The sequence below is a fragment of the Dendrobates tinctorius genome, unplaced genomic scaffold (assembly GCF_039654945.1).
Source record: "Dendrobates tinctorius isolate UK_male_01 unplaced genomic scaffold, ASM3965494v1 ptg000016l, whole genome shotgun sequence".
NCBI lineage: Eukaryota > Metazoa > Chordata > Amphibia > Anura > Dendrobatidae > Dendrobates > Dendrobates tinctorius.
Window position 1 is genome coordinate 32,696,296 of NW_027361684.1, and position 26,046 is coordinate 32,722,341.

General features: G+C 40.5%; 1 protein-coding gene across 3 annotated transcripts in view; it reads left to right on the top strand.

The window, feature by feature from the left end:
- CUX1 (cut like homeobox 1) overlaps window positions 1-26,046 on the top strand; it is a 441,317-nt gene that overhangs the window by 353,964 nt on the left and 61,307 nt on the right. For 2 of the 3 annotated variants that reach the window (XM_073565621.1, XM_073565622.1), the window contains one exon: window positions 1,276-4,747. The exons of the other annotated variant lie outside the window; for it this stretch is intronic. In XM_073565621.1, coding sequence (XP_073421722.1) covers window positions 1,276-1,957 — 682 coding nt within the window. In that variant the 3' untranslated portion in view covers window positions 1,958-4,747. Of the gene's footprint in view, window positions 1-1,275; window positions 4,748-26,046 lie in introns of those variants that run through there. 3 annotated transcript variants of the gene reach the window in all.

Consider the following 26,046-nt stretch of genomic DNA (forward strand, 5'->3'; position numbering starts at 1 on the left):
TCATTATTTGCAGTTGGGGTTAGGGTTGGCTTTCGGGTTGAGTTAGGGTTGTGCTAGGATTGGAGTTAGAATTGAGGTTTTTCAAAAGTTAAAAAAATAAATAATGACGATATAAGTGCTAGTGTTGAGCGCAAGTGCTTTCTACTCGAGTTTGCATTGGGTGTTCTGGTATGCACAGAGTGTAGTTGTCTTAACAGCCGCAAACATGCGGGCAGGAACTCGAGCATCTGCAATATTTGGTGCATACCCAAGCACCCGATGCAAACTTTAGAAGCAACACTTGCGCTCAAGACTAATGACGACTTGTTCAATATGATCAACTAATGTTATCAAATTCTTTGTCATACCTGTGGGTTCAAATTGCTTGCTATACACCTATATAAAATACTTGAGGGGTGTGGTTTCCAAAATGTTGTCACTTGTGGGGGGTTTCCACTGTTTGGGCACATCAGGGGCTCTACAAACGCGGCATGGCGTCCGCTCTAGATTCCAGCCAATTTTGCATTCAAAACGTCAAACGATGCTCCTTCCCTTCTGAGCCCTGCCGTGCGCCCATACAGTAGCTTTTCCCCACATATGGGGTATCTGCACACTCAGGAGAAATTGTTACCCTTGTGTAAAAAAAAAAAAGTTTGGGTCTAAAGTAAATTTTTTAAAAAAGTTAAATGTTAATTTTTTTCCTTCCACATTGCTTCAGTTGTCGTGAATCAACTGAAGGGTTAATAAACTTCTTGAATGTGGTTTTGAGCACCTTGAGGGGGTGAAGTTTTTAGAATGGTGTCACTTTTGGGTACTTTCTGGCTTATATTCCCCTCAAAGTCACTTCAAATGTGATCTGGTCCCTAAAGAAAAATTATTTTCTCAGAAAAATGAGAAATCGCTGGTCAACTTTTAACTTTTAACCCTTCTAACTCCATAACAACAACAAAAAAAAGTTTCCCAAATTGTGCTGATGTAAAGTAGACATGGAGGAAATGTTACATATGAATTACTTTGTCTGACGTGACTATGATTTAAGGGCACAAAAATTAAAAGTTTGAAAATTGCAGCATTTTTGCCAAATTTCCATTTTTTTCATAAACGCAAGTCCTATCTAAGAAATTTTACTGCTCTCATGAAGCACAATATGTCACGAAAAAACATTTTCAAAATAAGTGGGATCTGCTGAAGCGTTCCAGAGCTAAGCAATTTGTCACTGCATGTGTTTTTTTGCTGGATAGAGATAGACCTAAGCATAAACTTTGATTGTAAAACTGCTTCCCCTTCTCCCCTCAGGTCTCGCATCCGTAGAGAACTGTTCATTGAAGAAATTCAAGCAGGTGGTCATGGACAAATTGGTTCCAGTGATTCTCCATCAGCTACAAGCAGCAGAGCAGCCCACAGTTCAGAGGGAGATAGCTGCGATGGTGTAGATATGGAAAGCACAACTGATGGGAAACATAGTGTCCTTGAAGGAGATGACTTCAGTGACAACATAAAGTCTCAGGGCGGGCAGACCGATTCAGCTTTTGAAGAGGGTGAAGACGCTAAACCTACTGAGAAATCGGACAGCAGCCGGTCAGAAGTAGACAGCCCAGTTGAAAAGGTTGAGGGAGGTCGGAGAAAGCAGAGTCGGACTTCACTTCCTGGATCTCGGTGTTCTGGAGAGAGTTCAGAGACGACACCGAAATCTGCTACTGAAAAGCATGCCTCTACCTCAGCTGCCTCAAGCTTGGTCCCCACAAAGGAGGGTTTCAACAAGTCTAATGAAGATTCCGAGAAACTACCCAGTGTGCCAAGTACAAGTTCACAGAAAGGAAGCTCCATCCAGAGCTTATTCAACTTTTCTGAGACCGCAAGTTCCAAAAACACACGGGACAACTCCTTGAGGAAAAAGAAAGCCGCAAACTTGAACAGCATAATTCACCGCTTAGAGAAGGCCGCTAGTCGAGAAGAACCCATCGAATGGGAGTTTTGAAATTAAATTAACCCTGGTTCCAGTAAACTGGGGATTTTAAACTGGACCTTTCACTGGTTATATCGTATTGCGCACTTACCGCCCTGCAGGCCACAGGGCAAAAACGCCATAGGCCAAGGTGCATATAGAATACAAAAGGAGCATTAAGCCCAATTTTATGTTGTGTTTTCGAAGACGAAAACTGAAATATGTAGTCAAGCTTTTTTGTACCCTGAAGTGTTTTTACTATTACCCAAGTGATTTTCACACTTTCTGGAATAACTCTTACAGCTTTGCCTTGTGCCCACCTTTTAAGTGTGGGCTTAAAAGAAAAAAAAAAGTACAAAAACAAAAAAAAAGAAAAAAATATTGAACCCACAAAATAAATGGGGGCTTTTTATCTGCCATGAAATGGCTGCAGAGCGATAATACACTATGATCTTCTTATACCAGGAAAAGGAGGAGATTTTTCAGGAAAAAAAAAAAGGTTGTCCTTTTTTTTTTTTTTTTTTTATTATTTTGGTTTTCCTTTTTAGTAGGTGTTTCAGTTGCCACAAAGAGATTGCACAGTCATCTGACTCTAAACACACTAGTTTGGAAACCTATTTTCAAGAAGTTAAAAAAAAAAATGAAAAAAGAAAAAAAAAAAACCTGCTCGGAACTTTGAAATAATAGTAAAAAAAAAAAAATACACCAATCCACTTATTTTCTAACTAAAGTCACATCAGGAAACTATTTTAATTTGTGGTAGCTGATGTAGTGTTTTCTTGGTAGTGAAACTAGATATCCAGTGCACATTGTTTCATAGCTTTAACTGATTCTGGTCTTTTCCAGACCAGGATTTGTTTATTACACTCCATTTTAGGCCAAATCAGGACAAAAAAAAAAAATCTGAATTTAGGTATTTTCTAATCTGCTTTTTAACCTCTAACCACAGAGCACGCTGATCAGACCTCATATTTTGGGAAGGTAAAAGGGTACAAGTTGGAATGGCAGACCTGTACTGTTAACACATCCTTACAGTATTCCCTTCATGCCGACACCTATATATCATATATATATATATTATATATATATTTTTGTTTTCTTTACAAGGCCACTTTTGTTTTATACGTTTAACTGTTACCAAATATGCTGCCAGCAGGATGCAGAGAAAAGAGGCATTTTTAAAATGCGACTTAATGATGAACTTTTTATGTATAAAAAAAATATAATAAAAAAAAGTGTAGAAGGAAAAAAAAACAAAACAAACGAAGCAACCTCTTTACTCTGACATAGTACAATGTAAATAGACAAATCTAGAACCAAAATTACCATTTGACAAAACGGCATTTGTGGCTCCGAGCGATCTCTTCTGCAACTGTCTGTTCTCGTCGAAAGTACGACACCCATTCCAATTTGTATCCTGTATTCCTTCTTGCTGTCAATATGTGTGAGAGAGAGAACCGAGACGTGTGGGAATAACCCGTGTATGCAATTTTATAAGTCTGTGTATTTTCTTATGTACCTGTGCACACATAGAGTGCATTACTGCCACCTTTTTCAATAAGCTGGTTTATCTGCTATGGCTTCGACAAGATTTGCTGAACTAGGCTCGTTTCTCGCCATATCTTAAAAACTAACAATAGATGATTTCAGTATATATATATTTTTTTTGCTTATTTATAGGTGCTGTATTTTATTATCTGATTGTTAGGAAGGGATGAAAACGGGGGCAAATATTCTTTAGAGGGATAGACTGCCGGCAGTATTGGGTATAATTTACAAGATGTAGTTGTCATACTGTATATTATTGATTTAAAGATTTTTTTTTTTTCTTTTGATCTTATCGTGTATCATTGAAACATTGTGTCTTAGGTCAGCATCTTTTGATGACGTTATTTGGTGCATTGTTACTTATGTTTTAATAATATTATCTTTTTTGTTAATTATTTTATTTTTTTAAATCCCTTTATCTTATAGGGGTTGGGAGTGTTGTTATAAAAACATACTCCCTATGCTAAACCTCAATGAGCTTGTATTATTTAGTAGAAACATTTTAATGTGTAGAACCACATTTGTTATACAAAGAGTGTAGTAAAATGAATGACCTGCTCTTGACAAGCGTTGGTAAGATGCAGTAGCACTTCAGGTTAAGATCATTTAAATTCTCGACGAACGATACAAGAAAAAAAAAAAGCAAAAACAAACTTGCAAATAAGGAAAAACGGGCTCTTAGAGGTAAAAGAGGCAAGGAAAAAATGTGATATTGATACTATTGTCATCAGCAGGTTTTTAGAAAATTTACAGTATAAACTACTTGTAATAACATGTTAAAGAGGTTACCGTTTATTGCTCCCTTTAACAATTGAATTTTTTTTTCTTTTTCTACTTTACTTTTTTAAAACCTTTATTTGTTATAGATTAACCATTTCTACTTATTACTTGCACCAAGATGTCCCCAACACCTTATTCCCATCTAACAAAATACTTCTAAACATATAATAAAAACAAACACATATTTATCAGCAAAGAGTAAGGCTGTGTGCCCACGTTGCGTTTTTTATGCGTTTCTGCCGCATTTTTGAGCCGGAAACTCTTAAAAAACGCATTCCCATGCAATCCTATGGGATTCCGCAGTTGCTGTGTCCATGCTGCGGATTTTCCCACTGCAGAATCGCAAAGCCGTAAAATCCGCAGCATGTCCATTATTTCTGCGGAATCACGGTGATTCAGCCGCCATAGGATTGCATTGAAACGCTCACTTTACACACGTGACTATGCCCTCCATGCGTAAAGTGAGTGCTTCATGTGCGGATGGTACCCAGGGTCTGGAGGAGAGGAGACTGTCCTCCAGGCCCTGGGTACCATATTCCTGTAAAAAATAGGGATATACTTACCCTCTGTCGGCCCCCGGAGTTGTCCCGGCCCTCATTGGCGCTGGCGGCATCTTCTGTTCCCAGGGATGCATTGCGCGAATGACCTCTGATGACGTAGAAGTCTCGCGAGACCATATGTCATCAGAGGTCATTCGAGCAATGCATCCCTGGGAACAGAAGTTGCCGCCAGCGCCAATGAGGGCCGGGACGACTCCGGGGGCCGACAGAGGGTAAGTATATCTTATTTATTTTTTTTATTATTTTAAATATTCTATCTTTTACTATTGATGCTGCATAGGCAGCATCAATAGCAAAAAGTTGGTCACACTTGTCAAGCACTATGCTTGACAAGTGTGACCAACCTGTCAATCACTTTTCCAAGCGATGCTTCAAATCGCTTGGAAAAGCGCAAGCATTCTGCAAGCTAAAAACGCTTGTGTTTTGTGGGAAAACGCATGTGAATTCCGCATGCATTTTACCCGCGGCAGGGAGTTGCAGAAATGTTGCGGACAATTCCGCAGCATTTCTGCAATGTGGGCACATAGCCTAAAAATCCGTACTTGTTTAAAATCACGTAGGTGCACAAGGAAAACTTGTGGCTGAACTGTCTGTTATGGGAAAAAGGAGACTCTTAGTAATATTCTTAAAAAGAAAATAAAGAACCTAAATACGGTAACTGTTAATCACAATGAGATTGACACCGAAAGCTATAATATAAAAAAAAATGCATTTACAATATTACCAAAAAAATGTAAAAATATAGGTGACAAATATTTGTATAATATAAATAAAATTCTAAAAAGACCATAAAAACAGTTTCACCCATCAGACCCCTGACTAAGCTATGTTTGAAACGTGTGTCGAGTCTGGTGGCTGAACCTGTTTTTGTGGAACAGACACCCATCTTTATATACTTGTATTTATATTTGTATTGTACACGAATTTCTTTCCTATATTTTTTACATTTGTCTTGTTAGTGTTATGGATTACGGTAATATGTTAGGGGTATCTTTGTGGCTCCTATACAATTTGTGCATTTCTTATTCATACTATAGCCTTCAGTGTTTATTTTATTGTGATTGATAATTGTTGTTTTTGACCTTTTTTGTTTTTTTCCTTTTTTAAGAACATTACCTTTTTCCCGTACTGACTGACTGGTTCACCCACCTGTTTTTCTTGTGTTCCTATATAAGTGTGACTTTTTTAATCTTTTGCTAATAAAATGTGATATTTATTTTATACATTTGTCCTTGCACACTACTTTTTTGTTGGCTCACAGTGTATTTTTATGTTGTTGGGTAGGAATAAATTACTGCGTTGTGCATTGTTTAGGTTATGAAAATACTTCTAAAGCGGCTTTCCCCAAACGTTGCTCTCCAGATGCGGCAAAGCTATAACTCCCAGCAGCTGAAGAGCCACAGACTGGACACTCCTAAATATCAAGGAGAATTTTCATACTGCTTAAAAGAAAAAAAAAAGGTCCAATCACAGCATAGCTTTCAAATTGTATTCTGCTCTTAAAAAATTAAAGCTGTGATTGGTTGTTATGGAGAGAAAAGACCCAAGAATTCTGTAACCACATAAGAACACAGCTGTTTTTCTTTTTTGCTTTGTTTTTTTGTTTTCTTCTTTCCCTTTTTTACATCCACATAGCTATAAAAGGGCTTGTTTTGTTTTTCATGACAAGTGGGCACATACCCTTAGGGCTAGTTTTTGTTGGTTCCGTTTTGGAATACAAACGGGCCCTGAAATCATCCAGAGAGGCAATGTCCAGGCCGATCTTTATGAGGGCGCATCTTATTTCTTGCCAGAAATCATCCTCCAATCAGGAAAGCTTGACTAAAAACCCCTGAAATTTTGCACAACTGACTAGAAAGACACTTACGACAGTTGTGCTATACGCAGATGCTTGTTCTGCGGCTCTCATCCTTCCCCTGCCCATGCTATTCCAGTTCTTTCACTAGAATCAGTCATTTAGAGAAGAAATATCATTCTATCTTACTTAAACTTTATTATTTAATGTCTAAATAATTGTGGGCAAACCCTTTCTATTAATTTGGTAGCTGTTGCGGACAGGGCTGCGGCGTCGGTAAGCCAAACCTTTGACTCCGACTCCTCAATTTCTATGACTCCGACTCCACCAAAATTGACTCCGACTCCACAGTCTTGGTTGCGGATTCTGGGCTTCTGCTTCCCTTTAGCCACACGTTGCTACCAGAGGAAGGAAAACCTGAATTGCCATGGTTGCTGTGATAAAATCATATGCTTTTTCTCCATGCCGTTTTCTTTCATGTGCAAAAATCTCATGGCGTGGAAACACAATGAAGGACTTATGTAACTAAATCCTAACCAGCCTCTCCTCCGTGACACGCACCATTTATTACTATGTGTCTGTTATAGGATCCTTAAAGCCATACTTTCCTTGTGTCACATTCAGGCCACATTCTCACATCTGTATGACGTTTGTGTGCTGTCCACTGCGGCAAGAGATATTAAGAGACACTGCGCCTCCTTGCGCAATAAACCCAATATGAGGTGGAGATACAGGCGGATTAATGGGCCTGAATATCTTACCAATCAAGGAGCCATAATTATATCCTTGCTTCTTTGGACGGTCATTATCGGCAGCACAACACTTGTGTCCTGCATTTTATTCCATATTGTTTTGTTTGTGTGCTCTGTGTTTTTTCTCAGACAGCACACTGACCTGAAAAACACAGATCCGTATGTGAAATCCGTGGGACTCCGAGCATGTCCTATTCTGATCAGCATTTGCAGATCAGACTCTGCCATACAAGTCAATGTGGATCAACAAAAGCAAATTGGAAGGCTTATGTTTTATATGTGACTTTCCAGGTGTTTTTTTGTATTGGCTTGGGAACAAAGACATTCCTTCTTTGGACAGAAAAAAAAAACGGGTGCGATACGGATGACAAAAAAAACTAAATCGGTTTCTCACAGATGGTAAAATTCACATGGATGTGTGAAAGTAGCCTAAGAGACATGCAGTAATCAATTGAAACAGTGGTCTTCTATGCAAACTAGTCCTAAGCTGGTAGATAAACCAAAATCACAGAATATAGCAAATTATTGAACAGTAACCACTATAACTATACACAACTGTGTGCAGCTGTCACTTATACTGCACAAGGCCGTACACCCGTGACTACCACGTCCGCCTCATTATAGTCTAAACATCACTAAATACTGTATTACTGCAACACTGAGCAATAATGTATAGGACTACACTGAACACTTCACCACTGCAGATGATACCAGGAGATCTTCCATGTTTGTCAAGTAATCCATAGTCCATGTACAGCCAACTGTGTGATGACCATCAAGCGTCTTCAAGTCGCTCAGAGCACACTAATATATATATGAATATGACCAGGCTACGCTAATGACTTGTGTATGCGGTCCGTCTAATTCCAAACAGTATATGTGACTCCGGAGTACAGTTTAATTGGCTCAAAGGCAACAAAAAAATACAATTTTGGTTACTTAAAGGGGCTTTCTGTGCCAGTGATTTTTTTTTTATTTGTGGCACTCCCAGTCGAAATAAATTATTTAAGATTTAGTTCCATAGTTTAAGATTCAGTTATATAGTTTTCCAATATACTTTCTGTATCAATTTCTCAGTTTTTAAGTTCTCTACTTGAAGTCACTCAATGGGAACCATCAACTTTTCTTTTGCTTTGAGAGGATGAAAATTTGGTCTTGTGATGGACAGACAGGTGCACAGCTTCTCCCGAGTTAGACCTCTGCTAAATCTACTGTAATGGGAAATACTGTAATGAAGTAGGAATAAAAATGAAAGCGGTGGTTCACTACCTTGACATTGATGGCTTCTTCTTAGGATATGTTATCAATGTCTGAAAGGTTTGGGTGCTGTTCCTGGTGTCAACAACGGCCAGAACTGCTCAGCTATGGTGCTGCACTTCAGCTCTACAGTGGCCCTGGCTGGTTTCTGCACATCCGCCACCTATTCAATTCCATAGTGGATTGATGTAAAATACCTGTCTGCAGCCACTATTCCACCAACGGAGCTGCTCTGTAAAGCTCCATAACTGAGCAGTTCCAAGTCGCCACTGACACCGGGAACAGCTGATCAGCGGGGGCGCAGAGGACCGCTCCCCTACCTATCAGACATTGATGACCTATCCTAAGGAAAGGTCATCAATGTAAAAAAAAAAGTGGACAACCAAGGTTAAGTGACTGCAAGCAGGGATCCAACAACTTTCAGGAAGCAAAAGTATATTGGAAAATTTTATAACTTTACAGTATAAAGAAAAACATTTTGTAAAGTAACTTCTGGTACTATGAAAGACTGAATGGGATGACATATTCGGTATAAAAGCCTTATCAGCCCAGTCGTTCATTGATTGAGTAATATCTTCCCGTTAATGTACCCAAAATGGAACACTCTAGTTGGCATCATTTTGTTAATCCACGCAGCGCTACCTTGTGTACCGGTGGAAATAATAGTGTGCCTTAACGCATGGGATGCTGGAATAAAAGTGATAAAACACATCTGTCTTTCGGGTTCACTTACCATGGAACAAATAACATATAGGTCAGTGAAATAAAAGGACTTGGCTACTTGTTACATTTATACTTTACTGTTTTCAGTCTTGTGCGTTGCATACATTTTCTATATTTTTAGGGCTAAAATCCTTTCATGTGATTTTATTACAATCAACCCAATAACCTGCTTGACTGCAAGAGTTTTTCGACTTTTTTTTTTTTTTTCCTTGCCTCATACCTGTTAAGAGCCTGATAAAATATTAAACAAAAATTTTGGTTAAAAGTGTTGCAATTCCTTGTACTATAAAGCTTAAGTAGATTCAGGACTGGTTGTAATGCAGAACACTGGAATATACCGCCCGCGTATTATTCTAGGAAATAGAGACCTGTTCCGTAACATAAGACAGCCGGTATCTTCTGCTATACTGAGGCCTATGGATTGGTAAATAGCACTTTCTTTCTGGACTTCCAAATGCTCCTGATAATTCACAAAGAAATATCCTTTTTTTTTTTTTTTTTTTTTCTAAATTCCATTAATATTTAATTGTTGTTTTGTTAGACGTTAACCCTGCTACATTGTTACAGAAAGTATCTACTGAGATTGACCAGACCACCACTGTAGATTCAGCGTTTGATGGCCTGACTTAAGTTTCTTTCAGTAACTACTGGTGGAAGCAGCCATAGTTGGGGGGCTTCAACCAATATTCTCGAGTAAGTCGCCTATCCATTACTACAGGGTTCTCCAACTCCAGTCCTCAAGGCCCACCAACAGGTCATGTTTTCAGGATTTCCTTTGTATTGCACAGGTGAAGCAATTATCACCTGAGCAATACTAAGGAAATCCTGAAAACATGATCTGATGGTGGGCCTTGAGGACTGGAGTTGGGGAACCCTGCATTACTAGAAGCCGGTGACGGTACGGAGGAGCAAATTCCCACTGCTGTCACGGAGGCGATCCCATAACGGTTACACCCAAAGTATGGCTGCCTCTACTCTGTGTCGGTAACTGGTTACCACATATATCTGTCACCTAGACCTCAGCAATTTCAGATAATTCCACTTCCATAACGAGCTCTGATATTTTTTGGCCAGATGCTCACATAATAATACAAAATTGCCACTATATATTTTCATATTGTCACACTCAATTTTGGTTCTAGCCTCCGGACAATACAGCCTGCAGTACTTTCAATATATATATATTTTCCTCATTTCATATTTTCTGCAATGAATCTACTATAAATGCAGTTGCATTTATATAGATGTATGGGCTGATATCCAAAATCAAGATTCACCTTTAACAAAGGAGGAAAGTAACACATTTCTTCATATCCCCCCGTTTATATTACTCTAAAACTAACTCTTTATATTTGTGCAATAACTACTTGCCATGAAGATGGGTGCAGCTGAAAAAAAAATGCCCTGACTACTAACACAGCACAAGATGAACTCAGAAGTGATGTACTTGTCTTTTTTTTAATCCTTATTTCTTGAGAACATTTGAATAAGCTCAGTTTTCCCCCCCGGTGTATTGTGGTGTCTGACATTTTTAGCAGTATTCTATTTTTTTTTTTATATATATATATATTTTTTTTTTTTTAAATATTTTTTTTTCTGTACCGCATTAAGTCTTAGATGTTTTAAAGCTTGTTTGTTATTCACAATCACACGTTTAAAAATGTTTAAAAAAAAACTGAAAAAAAAAACAAAAAATAAAAACAAAAATCCTCACGAGAGACCCAACTGACCAAAAAAGTGTAATTTTTGTACACGTAGCTTTGAGAAGCCCATGTTGTGTTGCTGTGACTCCTTTTTTGTAGCTTTTTCTTTATTGGTATTTGTTCAAACATATAGTACAAGTTCTTTATGGCTGGCGACAGTGGGAATAGAGGTCCCGTCAGCAGGCATTGTTCTGTCTTTGTTTGGGTAGCCATAATAATGTTTGTTCTCAGCACTGTACAACGGTCCCTATATGATATGGAGAAGCAATATCACTGTATGAATCTCACACAATGTATTATTATTATTCACTAGCACCCTAGGTGTGATAATTGAAGTAAATATCTTTTATACAAACACAGTCAATGGTGGTTTGTCGTTCTTTTTATGTGGTCAAAACAGCAAACATTTACAACGGAGCATGAATATTTGGACCATGTATTTATTTTATGTTACATTTTATCAATTATCTGAAAAAAATGTGATGAATTATGCTGAAGATAACGTAGGCGGATTAATGGCTGACAAATGTTATGCTATAGATGATGCTATACAATAATATGTCATTGCAGTGCTACAAGGTTGTAACATTACAGCAAATAAGTGAACCATAGGTAAAAAAAGAAGTGTTGCACAAAAGTATCTGCATGTTTTCTTAAAAAATTATTTTTATTGAACTTTTATTAAAAGCTACTAAGATAAGAAAGGTGCAGAATAAGATAGAGGGACCGGATTTTAAGAGTGGGATTTTGCAGGAAGGTCAATACCATAACATTCAATAATTGCACACAAGTATATTAGTAGGACATAATTGCATGCTATCTCATTAATAAAAGAATTGTAGGTTTAAAGTGCATAATGAGTGAAAAAAATATATAAGGTAATACAAATTGAAGTAAAAAATGATTATAATCAATTGTATCTATTGCACAGAACCTTAGAAATAACAATATGTAATTTTATAATGTGAGTATATGCATTTGATAAACAATAGTATTTGTCCTTTCTTTTCCCATTTTTAGCATTTCGCAGAAAACAGAATAGTTTGTTTAAAGTTGTAGCAAAAAAAGTAGAAGGTGCTAATAAAGTGCATCTGATTGTAACTGAAAAAAAGTCCAGGTGTAATCTGGCTCCACAAGACAGGCGTCTTGCAGACCTAGTCTCATGTATCTATGAAAACAGTGTTGGAAGCCCAAATACTTTTGTAGTTATAGGATGCAAAGGAAAAGAAGAGCATGAGAAAACTGAAGTTATTACCTGAAGTTATAAGCAATTAGGGATAGTAGTACACTCCAGTCCCTCTGCCCCGACGCGCACGTTTCACCCTGCTTCTTAATAATTAATAATTTGCAAGACCATTTACAGTTTCAGTTGCTACAGAATTGTAATGTATCCGTAAAAATCGGATGCCATACTGTGGCATCTGATATTTTTTGCGCACTCATAGATTTAAATGGGTAAGTCTTGTCTAATTTATAGTGGAAAATGGTGAATGCTTCCATTTTTTTCACATGCAGATTGTTGGTAAAAAAACAAGTTCACCTGCACGGCCTCATTGAGTAACTGTTCCAAGTGTGATCCTTTTTTTTTCCTAATGGACAGCATTCGGACCAAATATTCGGTCATCTGCAAGTGTCTTGTGGTTGTGGGCAGGTGCAGACTACCATATATTCTCTCATTTGAGACAATTGTGTTGATTATGCAAATTCCACGTAAGCTTAGATACAGCAGCAAGTTAGATGCCTGCACCAGCTGCCAATCATTATAAGGCTTTCTTGCACATGTCAGGAAGGTGATAAGATTACACGCAATCCTCCTAAGGGCTTGTGTAGATGGCTGTATTTTTGGTCTGAGTGTGATCCGACAAAACATCGGATCACACTCGGACCAAAGTTAGTCTATGGATCCGACGAACAAATCACTGCATGTCTGTAGTTTGATCTGATATTTGGATTCGATTTTACTCAGCCATGCAAGTCAATGAGTTCGTGGGAAGCATCCTACAATCCGATTTCCACTCACTGACACAATGGAGAAGATGGAGACATTTTGTATTCATTCTTCTCATCCAAGAGTATCGGATCACACTCTGTTCAGAGTGTGATAGTATCTACCATTGTATAATAATTAAAATAATCTTTATTTATATAGCGGCAACATATTCCGCAGCGCTTTACAATTTAACAGTTTCAAACACAACAGTCAAAGGTAACAACTTTAAGAATAATACAATGATTAAAGCAAAATAAGATGACCCTGCTCGTGGTAGCTTGTAAACTATCACGAGCAGGGTCGTCTTATTTTGCTTTAATCATTATATCTACAATGAGGTGGGGGAGATACAAAGTACAAGTGTGTATTTACAATGATGGTCCAGCCATCTTGAGGGAATGGGGGATAAATATAGTGAATGGGGTACACACACATTTACACATAAGATGACTTTGATTAGGGAACGTGATAGGCTGCTCTGAATAAATGTGTTTTTAGGGATGCCTAAAACTGCAAGTTGTGGCAGGTCCTAGTTTCTTGGGGTACAGTATTCCAGAGGATTGGCGCAGCACGGGAGAAGTCTTTGAGATGGGAGTGGGAGGTACGGATTAGTGCAGAGGTTAGTCAAGTCATTTGCAGAGCGCAGCGATCGGCTAGGCTGGTAGACAGAAATGAGGGAGGATATGTAATGGGGTGCCGCACCATGGAGAGCTTTGTGGGTGAGACCAAGTACTTTGAATTGGATACTATAATGAATGGGCAGCCAGTGTAATGACTGGCGAAGAGCGGACGCGTCCGAGTACTGATTAGCCTGATGGATGACCCTGGCTGCTGCATTAAGGTTGGACTGGAGAGGGGAAAGTTGAGTGATGGGGAGGCCAATTAATAGAGCATTACAGTAGTCCAGGCGGGAGTGGATCAGGGCGACAGTGAGGGTTTTTGTTTCCATGGTGAAACGCCCAGACAGCACGCCTGCTGCCGGGGTGTTATTATGGTGCCACCCACGGAGAGGGAAATGACAGATTTAGGGAGGTTGGTAGATGGCGGGAGTAGAAGAAGTTCTGTTTTGGAAAGGTTGAGTTTCAGATAGAGAGCGGACATGATGTTGTTGACTGCGGCCAGACAGTCACTGGTGTTCTGTAGTACAGCGGGGAAAAGGTCAGGGGATGACGTATATAGTTGTGTGTCGTCAGCATAAAGATGGAGCTGAAAGCCAAATTTGCTGATGGTCTGTCCAGTTGGGGCCATGTAGAGGGAGAAGAGAATGGGGCCAAGGACTAAGCCCTGAGGTACCCCAACAGTTAGAGGAATGTGAGATGAAGTGGAGGCAGCGAAAAAGATGCTGAAGGAGCGGTCACAAAGAGGAAGAGAACCAGGAGAGCGCAGTGTCCTTAATGCCTAGTGACTGGAGCCTAGAGAGTAGGAGGTGGTGGTCAACAGTGTCGAAGGCTGCAGAAAGGTCGAGAAAAATGAGCAGAGAGTGGTCACAGTTATATTTAGCTGTCAGAAGGTCATTGGTCACTTTGATGAGTGCAGTTTCTGTCGAATGTAGGGGGCGGAAACTGGACTGTGATGGGTCTAGAAAGGAGTGAGTGGAGAGGTAACGGGTAAGGTGGGAGTAAACCAGTCGCTCCAAGAGTTTAGAGATGAAGGGGAGATTGGAGACTGGTCTGTAGTTTGTGCAGGATGAGTTGAGAGCGGGTTTCTTTACTAATGGAGTAATAATAGTGTTTGAAGGAGGAGGGGAAATGCCCGAGGTGAGAAAGAGATTTAAGATTGTAGTTAGGTGATTTGTGATGACTGGAGGAGATGTGAGGGAATGGGGTCAGTAGTGCATGTAGTCGAACGAGAAGGAGAGTACCCTGGAGACTTCTGTGACGGGATCAAATGTGGAGAGTGAGCCAGGGGAGATGCAGGGAGGGATGGGAGTCACGGCACCTGGTGGCTGGGAACAGATTTCCTGACGGATATTATCTATTTTCTCTATAAATTGGGAGGCCAGGACATCAGCACAAATGTGTGTGATAGAGGCTTGTACTTTCGGCCTTAGGAGGGAGTGAAATGTGTCAGAGTTTCTTTGGGTTGTTGGATAGTGAGGAGATCAGGGTGATGAAGTAGTTCTGTGTGGCAAGGTGAAGGGCAGAATTATAGGTTCTTAACATGAATTTGAAGTGGATAAAGTCTTCTGGTGTGCGAGTTTTCCTCCATAACCTTTCAGCACTCCTAGAGCATCGCTGGAGACGTTGAGTTTGCGATGTGAGCCAGGGCTGTTTTACTCTGTGTTTGGAGGTTCTGTGAGTGAGGGGAGCTACTTGGTCAAAGGTGCGCCTAAGAGTGTCGTAGCTAAGGACAGGAAAAAGAGAAGATTGGGGACAGTGATGAGTGTAGGGAGTCTGAAAGTGTATGATGGTTGATGGCTTGTAGATTTCTGAATGTGTGGTAGGTAGGAGTGCTGGGGTGGGCGAGGATTTGTGAGCGTGAAGGAGAGAATGTTGTGGTCAGAGAGGGGAAGCAGTGAGTTATCTAGGTAGGAGAACAGAACCGGACAAAGATCAGGTCAAGGGTGTTACCATCTTTGTGTGTTTCAGAGGTTGACAGCTGTGAGAGACAGAGAGAAGTGGTTAGTGATATAAGCTGGGATGCAGCTGTGGAAGTTGGACTGTTAATGGGGATTTTGAAGTCTCCCAGGATAAGGGTTGGGAGTTCTGAGGGCATGAAGTGCGGCAGCCAGGCTGAAAAGTGGTCAAGGAATTGGGTGGGTGAGCCTGTGGGCCGATATATGCCTGCTACTCTGAGGGAGAGGCTCTTCGCCTGATGGTGTGGACCTCAAAAGAAGGGAATGAGAGTGATGGAGCTGGGGGGATGACCTGGAAAGTGCATTGTGGAGACAGGAGTATGACGACTCTACCACCAAGTCTGTTTGTGGGTCTCTGGGAATGTGAGAATTGTAAGCCACCAGGGGAGATGGTAGCAGGGGAGACAGTGTCAGAATCCTGAATCCAGGTTTCAGTGAGAGCCAACAGATTAAGAGCATTGTTCAGAAAGTAGTTGTGCAGGGAAGGAATCTTGTTACAAACAGACCGTGGATTCCAGAGGACACAATTATAAGAAGGAGATGAAGAAGTGCAACTAATAATTAATAAGGTTACTGAGGTTTCGATATGAGGTAGGGTAGGGGCTGAGGTTGGGGGATCGTGGACCGGGGTTGGAGGAGATGTCCCCTGATATCAGTAGGAGTAGGAAGATCAAGAGCAAGTAGTTATTGGAATTGTCTGAAGTTTTTTTCTTCTATGTGTATGGGCAAGATGGGCTGAGATTTTTCAGGAAGGTGAGAAGTGCATAGGAGCTGTACATGGGAGAGGGAAGTGTTAGCACTATATAAAATTAAAGATTATTATTATAGAGGGACTGATGTGTATGAGTCGTGATGGAGGGGGAATGGGGCGGTGAATGTGGAAGGCAAGAGAACACAGGAGGATAGAAATAAAGCACATGTATAAAAGGGGGTACAGAGTGTGGGTTACTGGACTCCTGCCCTAACTGCCATGGAATAACTGCTTCTTCTGGATGCTTAGCTATATGCTTTCCTGATGGGATGCGCGAGCAAGCACCCCACACTGCGTGCACCCCTAGGATGCTACTATATATGCCACCCTACAGGGTCAGGAGAGATGGATTGTGGGAGCTGGTTTGGGATAATTTGTTAGCTGGAGCCAGCACACCAGGGGATGGTTAGATGATCAAAAACACTAGACCTGGCTACATCTATATGCTATAGCATCTTCCCACCTGATAACATCTAGAGTGATCCCAGTCATGAATATAAAGCAGTAAGTATTAAATACAATGCAACAAGTGAATTATACCAAAGATTTAGCAGGCACATTAAAATATGTTGCAACATGCTAAAGCAGCAGATGACAGACATCAAGCAGAGGTGGGGAGTTGTACCATTATAATATACTGCAGCACATGAGACAACAAGCAGAGGTGGGGAGTTGTACCATTAGAATATATTGCAGCACATGAGACAGCAAGCAGAGGTGGGGAGTTGTACCATTAGAATATATTGCAGCACATGAGACAACAAGCTGAGGTGGGGAGTTGTACCTTGTATCTTCTAAGGCTAGGTTCATACTGCCATTTGGAATTCAGTTTTTCTGTTTAAGGAAATGGGTTTGTCCCACCATGGACCATGATGGACCCCATCAATTATAATCATGTCCATTGTATCAATGTTGCTCTATTTTTACCATTAAAAGACAGACACCCTAACATAGCCTCCCATTATAGTTAATGGAGTTTGTCCAACCCCATTTGTGTCACATGGATTGAATCCAACTTTTAGTGATGCCTTCTTACTGTAGCTCGAAAGGGTGAAGCTCTGCTAAACATTTCATATGGGATATTGTCTACCACAGTGCACTGAGTGGTTCTGTCTGCAGAAACACTGTCTCTAAGCCTGCATATATGGTAGCTAACATACACTGATCATTGCAATGCCTATATCAGCTATTACCCAGCTTTCCTCAGGTCCTGAATGTAATTTAAATCTTGTCCATGCTTACTGTGCACTTTTGTGTCAGTGATTATTGCACTTCCAGCCTTCTATTCATCAATTAATAGGCTCATTATCAAAAGAGATAGCAGTCCCTCCAGACTGGCTGGCAGAATTGTTATAGGGAAGTCTGACCATTTTACAAGCTTCTCTACATTATTTATAATATTTGGCAGGGGGTCACAGCAGTCTTGGTGGGGAGGGCAGGGTCAGTCAGCTCACTGTTTGGAGAAGATGATCAGGAGGAGCTCTTTAGTCTCTGAGGGTGTGAGATAAGGAATGTGCCCATAGGAGAGATCAGAAGCAGCACAGGAAGTCATCCTCTCAGCTCACTCCCTCTTCTCTTCTAGGCCCCGACTTCATTTCATGGATTTAGCAGCAGTTTCCAGTCCAGCTCCTGTGGGAGCCTGCAGCCCTCAGAAGCTGACTGAGCACTAGAGAGGGAGCACTACCATGCTGACACTGCTGGTATCACTCCCTGACCTGTCTGAGGCTGTGGAATGTAAGTGGAGGCAGCAGCCACTTCACTGTCATATGCACCAGCCATGGATGCCATCCTTATTTCAGCACTGACACAGCTGATAGGACTAATATGTGATATAAGTTGATAGGAGATACATCTCCATATACACTTGCTGTGAACATACTTGAGATGTCCCTCCTACTTACAGCGGCGTTGGCACTGAGCTGCCCTGCACTAGAAGGCCTGCTCGAGCCTGGGTGTGGCATTGGTTGTGACATTACATCCGATCTCTGCCAGACAGGAAAACTCTAGTCGGAGTGTGACCAGGTCCTCCAGAATCAGGAGCGAGCTGGTTCCATGCCGAAATGTGGCATCTAGGCAGCGGTGCAGAATGCTAACAGGGATTATATTACAAACTGTCAGTATTCTACAGCCTGGGTACACACCCAAATTATACAGAAGTCCTGGACAACACTTTTAAGGAGCTATATTGTCCAGAGCACCATGGAAATTTGTATTTGAGGAGCCAGGGTGAAATAATTAATGGCCCCATTATGTTAAATTACTCCAGTTCTATTTTACAAATTCTAAAAATGTTGAGTTATACTATAAACAGTTTTGGGAATTTTTAATCAGTTAAACCAGTTAAATTTTGCTGTAAAATGTTTCCAATCTCTCAATATTATGTTGCTTTCTGACACTTATCTATGATAAGTAGTAATTACTCATCCAATTGATCTCGTGGAAGAAGCTAAAATCTGATTGACTTGTTCAATTTTACCATTGCCATAGAGTTAATAAGCCGAATAGAAATCCAGTTTGGTCGCCAATATGCCACTGGGCAATCAGCGGAACCTAGATTTAAAATGTACTCCCCTGTACATGATGATATGTAGGAGACAGAAGATGTACTTCACAAACCAAGAGGCCAATATAACTGCAGAGGGAAGAGTAGAAGAGAGCAAACTTCTTTGTTTTTGAGCGCAATCTACTTATATCCATATGGTGTTTCTCATGGAAAAATTTGGTACATCTGTTCCAGTCTATAATGATACGAGTCCATAGAAAATCTGGACCTAGAGAATGGGAACCCTTTTTTGGTGCACAAGTTGAGCATGCTACTTCAAAGTTTTTGATGCCATAAGAAAATAGTTGTTGTGTACAAAAGAGTGATTTGCCAGTTTAAAGGAATGATTTCATGAGAGATTCTGTTTCCTTTGATCTTCAAGGACAAAAGTCCTTACTGGACGAATTTCATAAACCTGGAACGGGAAAAAGGCCGTTCATCTTTGGTAAATAATATACTGAGATTCAGAATTTAAATTACTAAGGTAAAAAAAAAAAATTGTGGCAGGGCATCTGCCCTTATATTCTTATCTGAGGAATAAAATTAGGATAAAGGTTAAAGGGGTCAGGAGGTTGGTAGGTTGAGGGACCAATAGGCTTGATGGTATGCAGATTGTAGGTGGAACAACTTTTTGTTGTCCGTATAGTTACCATACATAGCAGAGCATGTGCAATTGAATGGCTTATTAGCCCACTTTAGATGTGTCTTGACTTAAGCAAAGTAAGGAAGATGGTGCAAATTATGCCTGACCTGGCTCTTCAAGGAAGGTTACTAATTCTGTAGATTCATTCTGTTAGACAGGAAGGCTGCCTCTACTCTCTAAGCATGAGCCTCATGTGGAACTACATGCAAAAAGATACGTGTTTAACGAGTATTTCCTGTTTTGTATCGTTACAAAGAGACTGGGGAAAAGGTTCTATAGGCCACCGAGAAGTAAAGAAGCTATCACTTTCCCACAATGAGATGCATTACAAAATTTCTGTTTTCAAGAACTGTAGCTCTCGAAGTCGGTGTAATTCTCAAATGAAAAATCCTCACCTATTAATAATAATTTTAGTTCTATAGCGTCAACATATTCCGTAGCACTTTACATTGTACACGGGACTTCTACAGACAATAGACATTACAGCATACCAATAAACACATCAAAATAGATACCAAGAGGAATGAGGGCCGTGCTCGCAAGCTTACAATCTATAAGGAAAAAGGGGAGACACGAAAGGTGGATGGTAACAATTGCTTTCATTGTTCAGACCAGTCATAGTGTAAGAATCGGGTGTTCATGTAATGCTGCATGAACCAGTTAACAGTCTAAATATGTAACAGTACAGACACAAAGGGCTATTAAATGCATAACCAATTGAACATTTGTTATATACGGCAATTGTGCAATAAATATTTAAAATGGAAGTAATAAATTTATCATTCATCCCGCTAAATCAGTTTACATAAATTTCTCAGCTATACAAAAGATGAATGCTAGTTAAGGACAATCTGACTATTGCTGCTGTTAACGGGAATCTGTCACCCCTTTTTTCGACTATGAGCTGCCGGCACTAACATCAGGGGCTTATCTACAGCATTCTGTAATGCTGTAGATAAGCCCCCGATGTAACCTGAAAGAGAAGAATAAGGAGTTATATCATACTCAATGGGGGACGGTCCGGTTTTGGTCCGATTGGTGTCGCGGTCCGGTCCGGCTCCTCCCATCTTCTAGCGGTGACGTCCTCTTCTTTGCTGCCTGTCGTGGCTCCTGCACCGGAACCACGACAGGCAGCAAAGAAGAGGACGTCACCTTTAGAAGATGGGAGGCGCCGGACCGTACCGCCACATCCATCGGACCAAGACCGGACCGCCCCCTCCCCCAGTGAGTATAGTATAACTCCTTATTCTTCTCTTTCAGGTTACATCGGGGGCTTATCTACAGCATTACAGAATGCTGTAGATAAGCCCCTGATGTCGGTGCCGGCAGCTCATAGTCATAAAAAAGGGGTGACAGATTCCCTTTAACCCCTTCACCCCCAAGGGTGGTTTGCACTTTCATGACCGGGCCAATTTTTACAATTCTGACCACTGTACCTTTATGAGGTCATAACTCTGGAACGCTTCTATGGATCCTGGTGATTCTGACATTGTTTTCTCGTGACATATTGTACTTCATGTTAGTGGTAAAATTTCATTCAAATAACTTGCGTTTATTTCTGAAAAAAACGGAAATTTGGCAAAAATTTTGAAAATTTCGCAATTTTCCAACTTTGAATTTTTATGCCCTTAAATCACAGAGATACGGCACACAAAAAACTTGATAACTAACATTTCCCACATGTTTACTTTACATCAGCACAATTTTGGAACCAAAATTTTTTTTGTTAGGAAGTTATAAGGGTTAAAAGTTGACCAGCGATTTCTCATTTTTACAACACCATTTTATTTTTAGGACCACATCACATTTGAAGCCACTTTGAGGGGTCTATATGATAGAAAATACCCAAAAGTGACACCATTCTAAAAACTGCACCCCTTAAGGTGCTCAAAACCACATTCAAGAAGTTTATTAACCCTTTAGGTGCGTCACAGGAATTTTTATGAATATTTAAAAAAAATGAACATCTAACTTTTTTTCACAAAAAAAATACTTCAGGTTCAATTTTTTTATTTTACCAAGGGTAACAGGAGAAATTGGACTGCAAAAGTTATTGTACAATTTGTCCTGAGTACGCTGATACCTGATTTGTGGGGGGGAACGACTGTTTCGGCGCATGGCAGAGCTCAGAATGGAAGGAGCGCCGTTTGACTTTTTCAATGCAAAATTGGCTGGAATTCAGATCGGACGCCATGTCACGTTTGGAGAGTCCCTGATGTACCTAAACAGTGGAAACCCCCTACAAGTGACCCCATTTTGGAAACTAGACCCCCTAAGGAACTTATCTAGATATGTGGTGAGAACTTTGAACCCACAAGGGCTTTACAGAAGTTTATAACGTACAGCGGTACAATTAAAAAATCATATTTTTTCCACAAAAATGATCTTTTCACCCCAATTTTTATTTTCCCAAGGGTAACAGGACCCTAAAAGTTATTGTGCAATTTGTCCTGAGTATGCTGATACCCCACATGTGGGGGTAAACCACTATTTGGGCGCATGGCAGAGCTCGGAAGGGAAGCAGCGCCATTTGACGTTTTTGGCTGGAATTGAGATCGGACATCATGTCGCGATTGGAAAACCCCTGATGTACCAAAACAGTGGAAACCCCCCCACAAATGACACCATTTTGGAAACTAGACCCCCTAAGGAACTTATCTAGATGTGTGGTGAGAACTTTGAACCCCCAAGGGCTTCACAGAAGTTTATAACATAAAGCCGTACAATTAAAAAATCGTATTTTTTCCACAAACATGATCAATTAGTCCCCAATTTTTTTATTTTCCCAAGGGTAACAGGAGAAATTGGACCGCAAAAGTTGTCCAATTTGTCATGAGTACGCAGACACCCCATATGTGGGAGAAAACTACTGTATGGACACACGTTGGGGCTCGGAAGGGAAGCAGTGCCATTTTGGAATGCAGACTTTGATGGAATGGTCTGCGGGTGTCATGTGCGTTTGGAGAGCCCCTGATGTACCTAAACTATTGAAACTCCCAACAAGTGACCCCATTTTGGACACTAGACCCCCCCCCACGGAACTTATCTAGATGTGTGGTGAGCACTTTGAACCCCCAAGTGCTTCACAGAAGTTTATAACGCTCGGACGTGAAAATAAAAAAATCATTGTTTTCCACAATAATGATATTTTTGCCCCCATTTTTTTATTTTCCTAAGGGTAACAGGAGAAATTGGACCCAAAAATTGTTTTGCAATTTGTCCTGAGTAGGCTGATACCCTACATGTGGGGGTAAAACACTGTTTGGGCGCATGGCAGAGCTTGGAAGGGAAGGAGCACCATATGACTTTTTCAACTCAGAATTGGCTGGAATTGAGATCAGACGCAATGTTGCATTTGGAGAGCCCCTGATGTGCCCAAACAGTGGAAACCCCCAATTCTAACTCCAACCCGAACCCCAACACACCCCTAACCCTAATCTCAGCCCTAACCCAAGCCCTAGCCCTAACCCTAATGGAAAAATGGAAATAAATACATTTTTTTAATTTTATTATTTTTCCCTAACTAAGGGGGTGATAACGGGGGGTTTGATTTACTATTTATGGCGGTTTTTATTTTTGGCAGCTGTCGCACACTAAAAGACGCTTTTTATTGTAAAAATAGTTTTTGCATCACCACATATTGAGAGCTATAATTTTTCCGTATTTTGACCCACCGAGTCATGTGAGGTCTTATTTTTTGCGGGACGAGTTGACGTTTTTATTGGTACCATTTTCGGGCACGTGACATTTTTTGATCGCTTTTTATTCCGATTTTTGGGGCGCAGAATGAACAAAAACCAGCGTTTCATGAATTTCTTTTGGGGGAGTGCGTTTACACCGTTCCGCGTGCGGTAAAATTGATAAAGCGGTTTTATTCTTTGGGTCAGTACGGTTACAGCGATACCTCATTTAGGTCGTTTTTTTATGTTTTGTCGGTTTTATGCAATGAAAACTATTTTATATAAAAAATAATTATTTTTGCATCGCTTTATTCTGCGAGCTATAACTTTTTTATTTTTTCGCTGATGATGCTGTGTGGCGGCTCGTTTTTTGCGGGACAAGATGACGTTTTCAGCGGTACCATGGATATTTATATGCGTCTTTTTGATCGCGCGTTATTACACTTTTTGTTTGGCGGTATGATAATAAATCATTATTTTTTGCTTCGTTTTTTATTTTTTAAGGGGTTCGCTAAAGGAGTTAACTAATGGGACAGTTTTATAGGGCGGGTCGTTACGGACGCGGCGATACCTAATATGTGTACTTTTATTGTTTTGGGGTTTTTTTATTTTCAAAAAATGAATTTATTGGGGAATATTTTTTTTTTTTTTTTTACTAATTTATTTGGCGATTTTTTTAAAATTATTTTTACCCTTTTTTTATTTTTTTTCTTACTTTATTACATAGTCCCAGGTGGGACATCACTGTCCTGTGACAGATCGCTGATCTGTCACATCACAGATCACTGTGACAGATCAGAAATCTGTCACAGGCATTGAAGAAGACTTCCTCTTGCCTGCGCTTTGCAGGCACTGAGGAAGCCAGCTTTCTCCAGGCCCCCGAAGGCCCCCGTCGCCATCTTGGATTCGGGGGCCTGGAGGAAAGGAGCCCCCCACAGCAGCGCTGCACATTGCGCTGCCGTGGGGGGCTCAGGGAAGCACGGAGGGAGCCCCCTCCCTGCCGATGCTTCCCTTTAACTCCCGGTACACCGCGATCATGTTTGATCGCGGTGTGCAAGGGGTTAACGTGTCGGGGGCGGTCCGTGACCGCCCCTGACACATAGTGCCGGGTGTCAGCTGTGATAATCAGCTGACACCCGGCCGCGATCAGCGGCGCTCACCACGTGGGCGCCGCTGATCGCGGTAGATGTACTATCCCGTCCATGGGCATAGGGGCCCGGGTCCCATGGACAGGATAGTACGTCGGATGTCAGGAAGGGGTTAATGGCTTAAGAAGCAATATATCACATATTCCTCTTCGATCCTAGGAAAATGGAAAAAAAAATGCCTCCAATCAATGTAGCTTTCAATATGTTACTTTACAGCATGATGATTTTACATGATGGATGCATTTGAGTATACAGAAAACCACATACGCTCATTAATTTTTCTCTTTTTATTGCACATTATTATTATTATTATTATTATTATACATTTTTATAGCGCGATTTATTCCATGACGCTTTACATGTGAAAAAGGGGTATACATAGACAAGTATAATAAACGTGAGCAATACAAGGCACACACAAGTACAGGGGGAGAGAGGACCCTGCCCGCGACATAATAAAGTAAACCAGAATTTGAGTAACAATAACGTATGGTCACTGAGAACAGGTTTGTACAAGAAAAAAGTTGCTATTTTGTTCAGCCAGATTTCCTTTTAATATTAACATAGCACTGCCTATAACAACTTGGCCCTGAAGAAGCAGGAACATTTATGCTGCAATGCATTGAAGACTTATGATTTTATATTCTTATTATTTTCAGAAGCATAGAATAGTTACTGGCTTTAGTGACTCTTCTATATTTAAAGAAGCCCTCCCTTCAAAATGTTAATGCTCTTAATATTGCAGTCATCATAATAAACAGCATTGTGTACTTACAATTGCTCATTTTGCCTTTCTACCCAGTTAATTCTTATATTTTCCATTATGTCTATGACATCACATGATTTGAAACAGACTAGCTGAATCCTTCTAAGCTTTATTTAGAAAAAGGAGGGCTCCTTTCCCTGCATGTGTCATCATTAGAACTACAATTCTACTCACTGCAAAGTCTCTGGTAGCGGGAAGCAACGGGGTCAGGAGATTTGCTGAGGATGACTCATGCAGGAAAAAGAGACTTTCTGTTTCTACATAACGCTTATAAGAATTCAGCTAGTCTGTTTTTATTCACATGATGTCATTGGCTTAATGGAAAAGAGAAGAATTAACTGCGTATAAGGGCAAAATGAGCAATTGTGAGTACACAGTGCTACAAAACCTGATGCCTGCAATATATTAAGAGGATAAAAACTTTAATGGACGTGCCTGTCTAAAGGAAAACTGACAGCTGATACATACTGTCCGGTTCACGGGGCAGGGGGGTGTGCTGAAGTCCTTGGAATATTAATGAATCAGTAGCATGTGACAAGTAATGTGTGCCTCGCCACAAATCCTACTCCTGTCAGTTGTAAGGAATGCCTCAACTCATCGTTAGATGAGCTGTGGTGTCACGTGTCCCGCCACAACTCCTCGCAATTTGGTGAAGCTCGGTAAAACTGTCATGAAAAGGCCAAAAGTCACAACATTTTTGTGCAACTCCATGATGTGCAGACATTTTTCAACGTTTCAAAGCAATTTTCTTCAAAATTCTGGTGTAATTACTTTTGATGAATTAGGGCCACTATTCCTGTTCTGCGCAGATGACCTTTCAGCAGTCATTATCATTGCAGGCAGGATTGCAATGACAGATATCGCCTCTCTCTACTGTAGATTACACGGGATCCAGCAGTTACAATAATT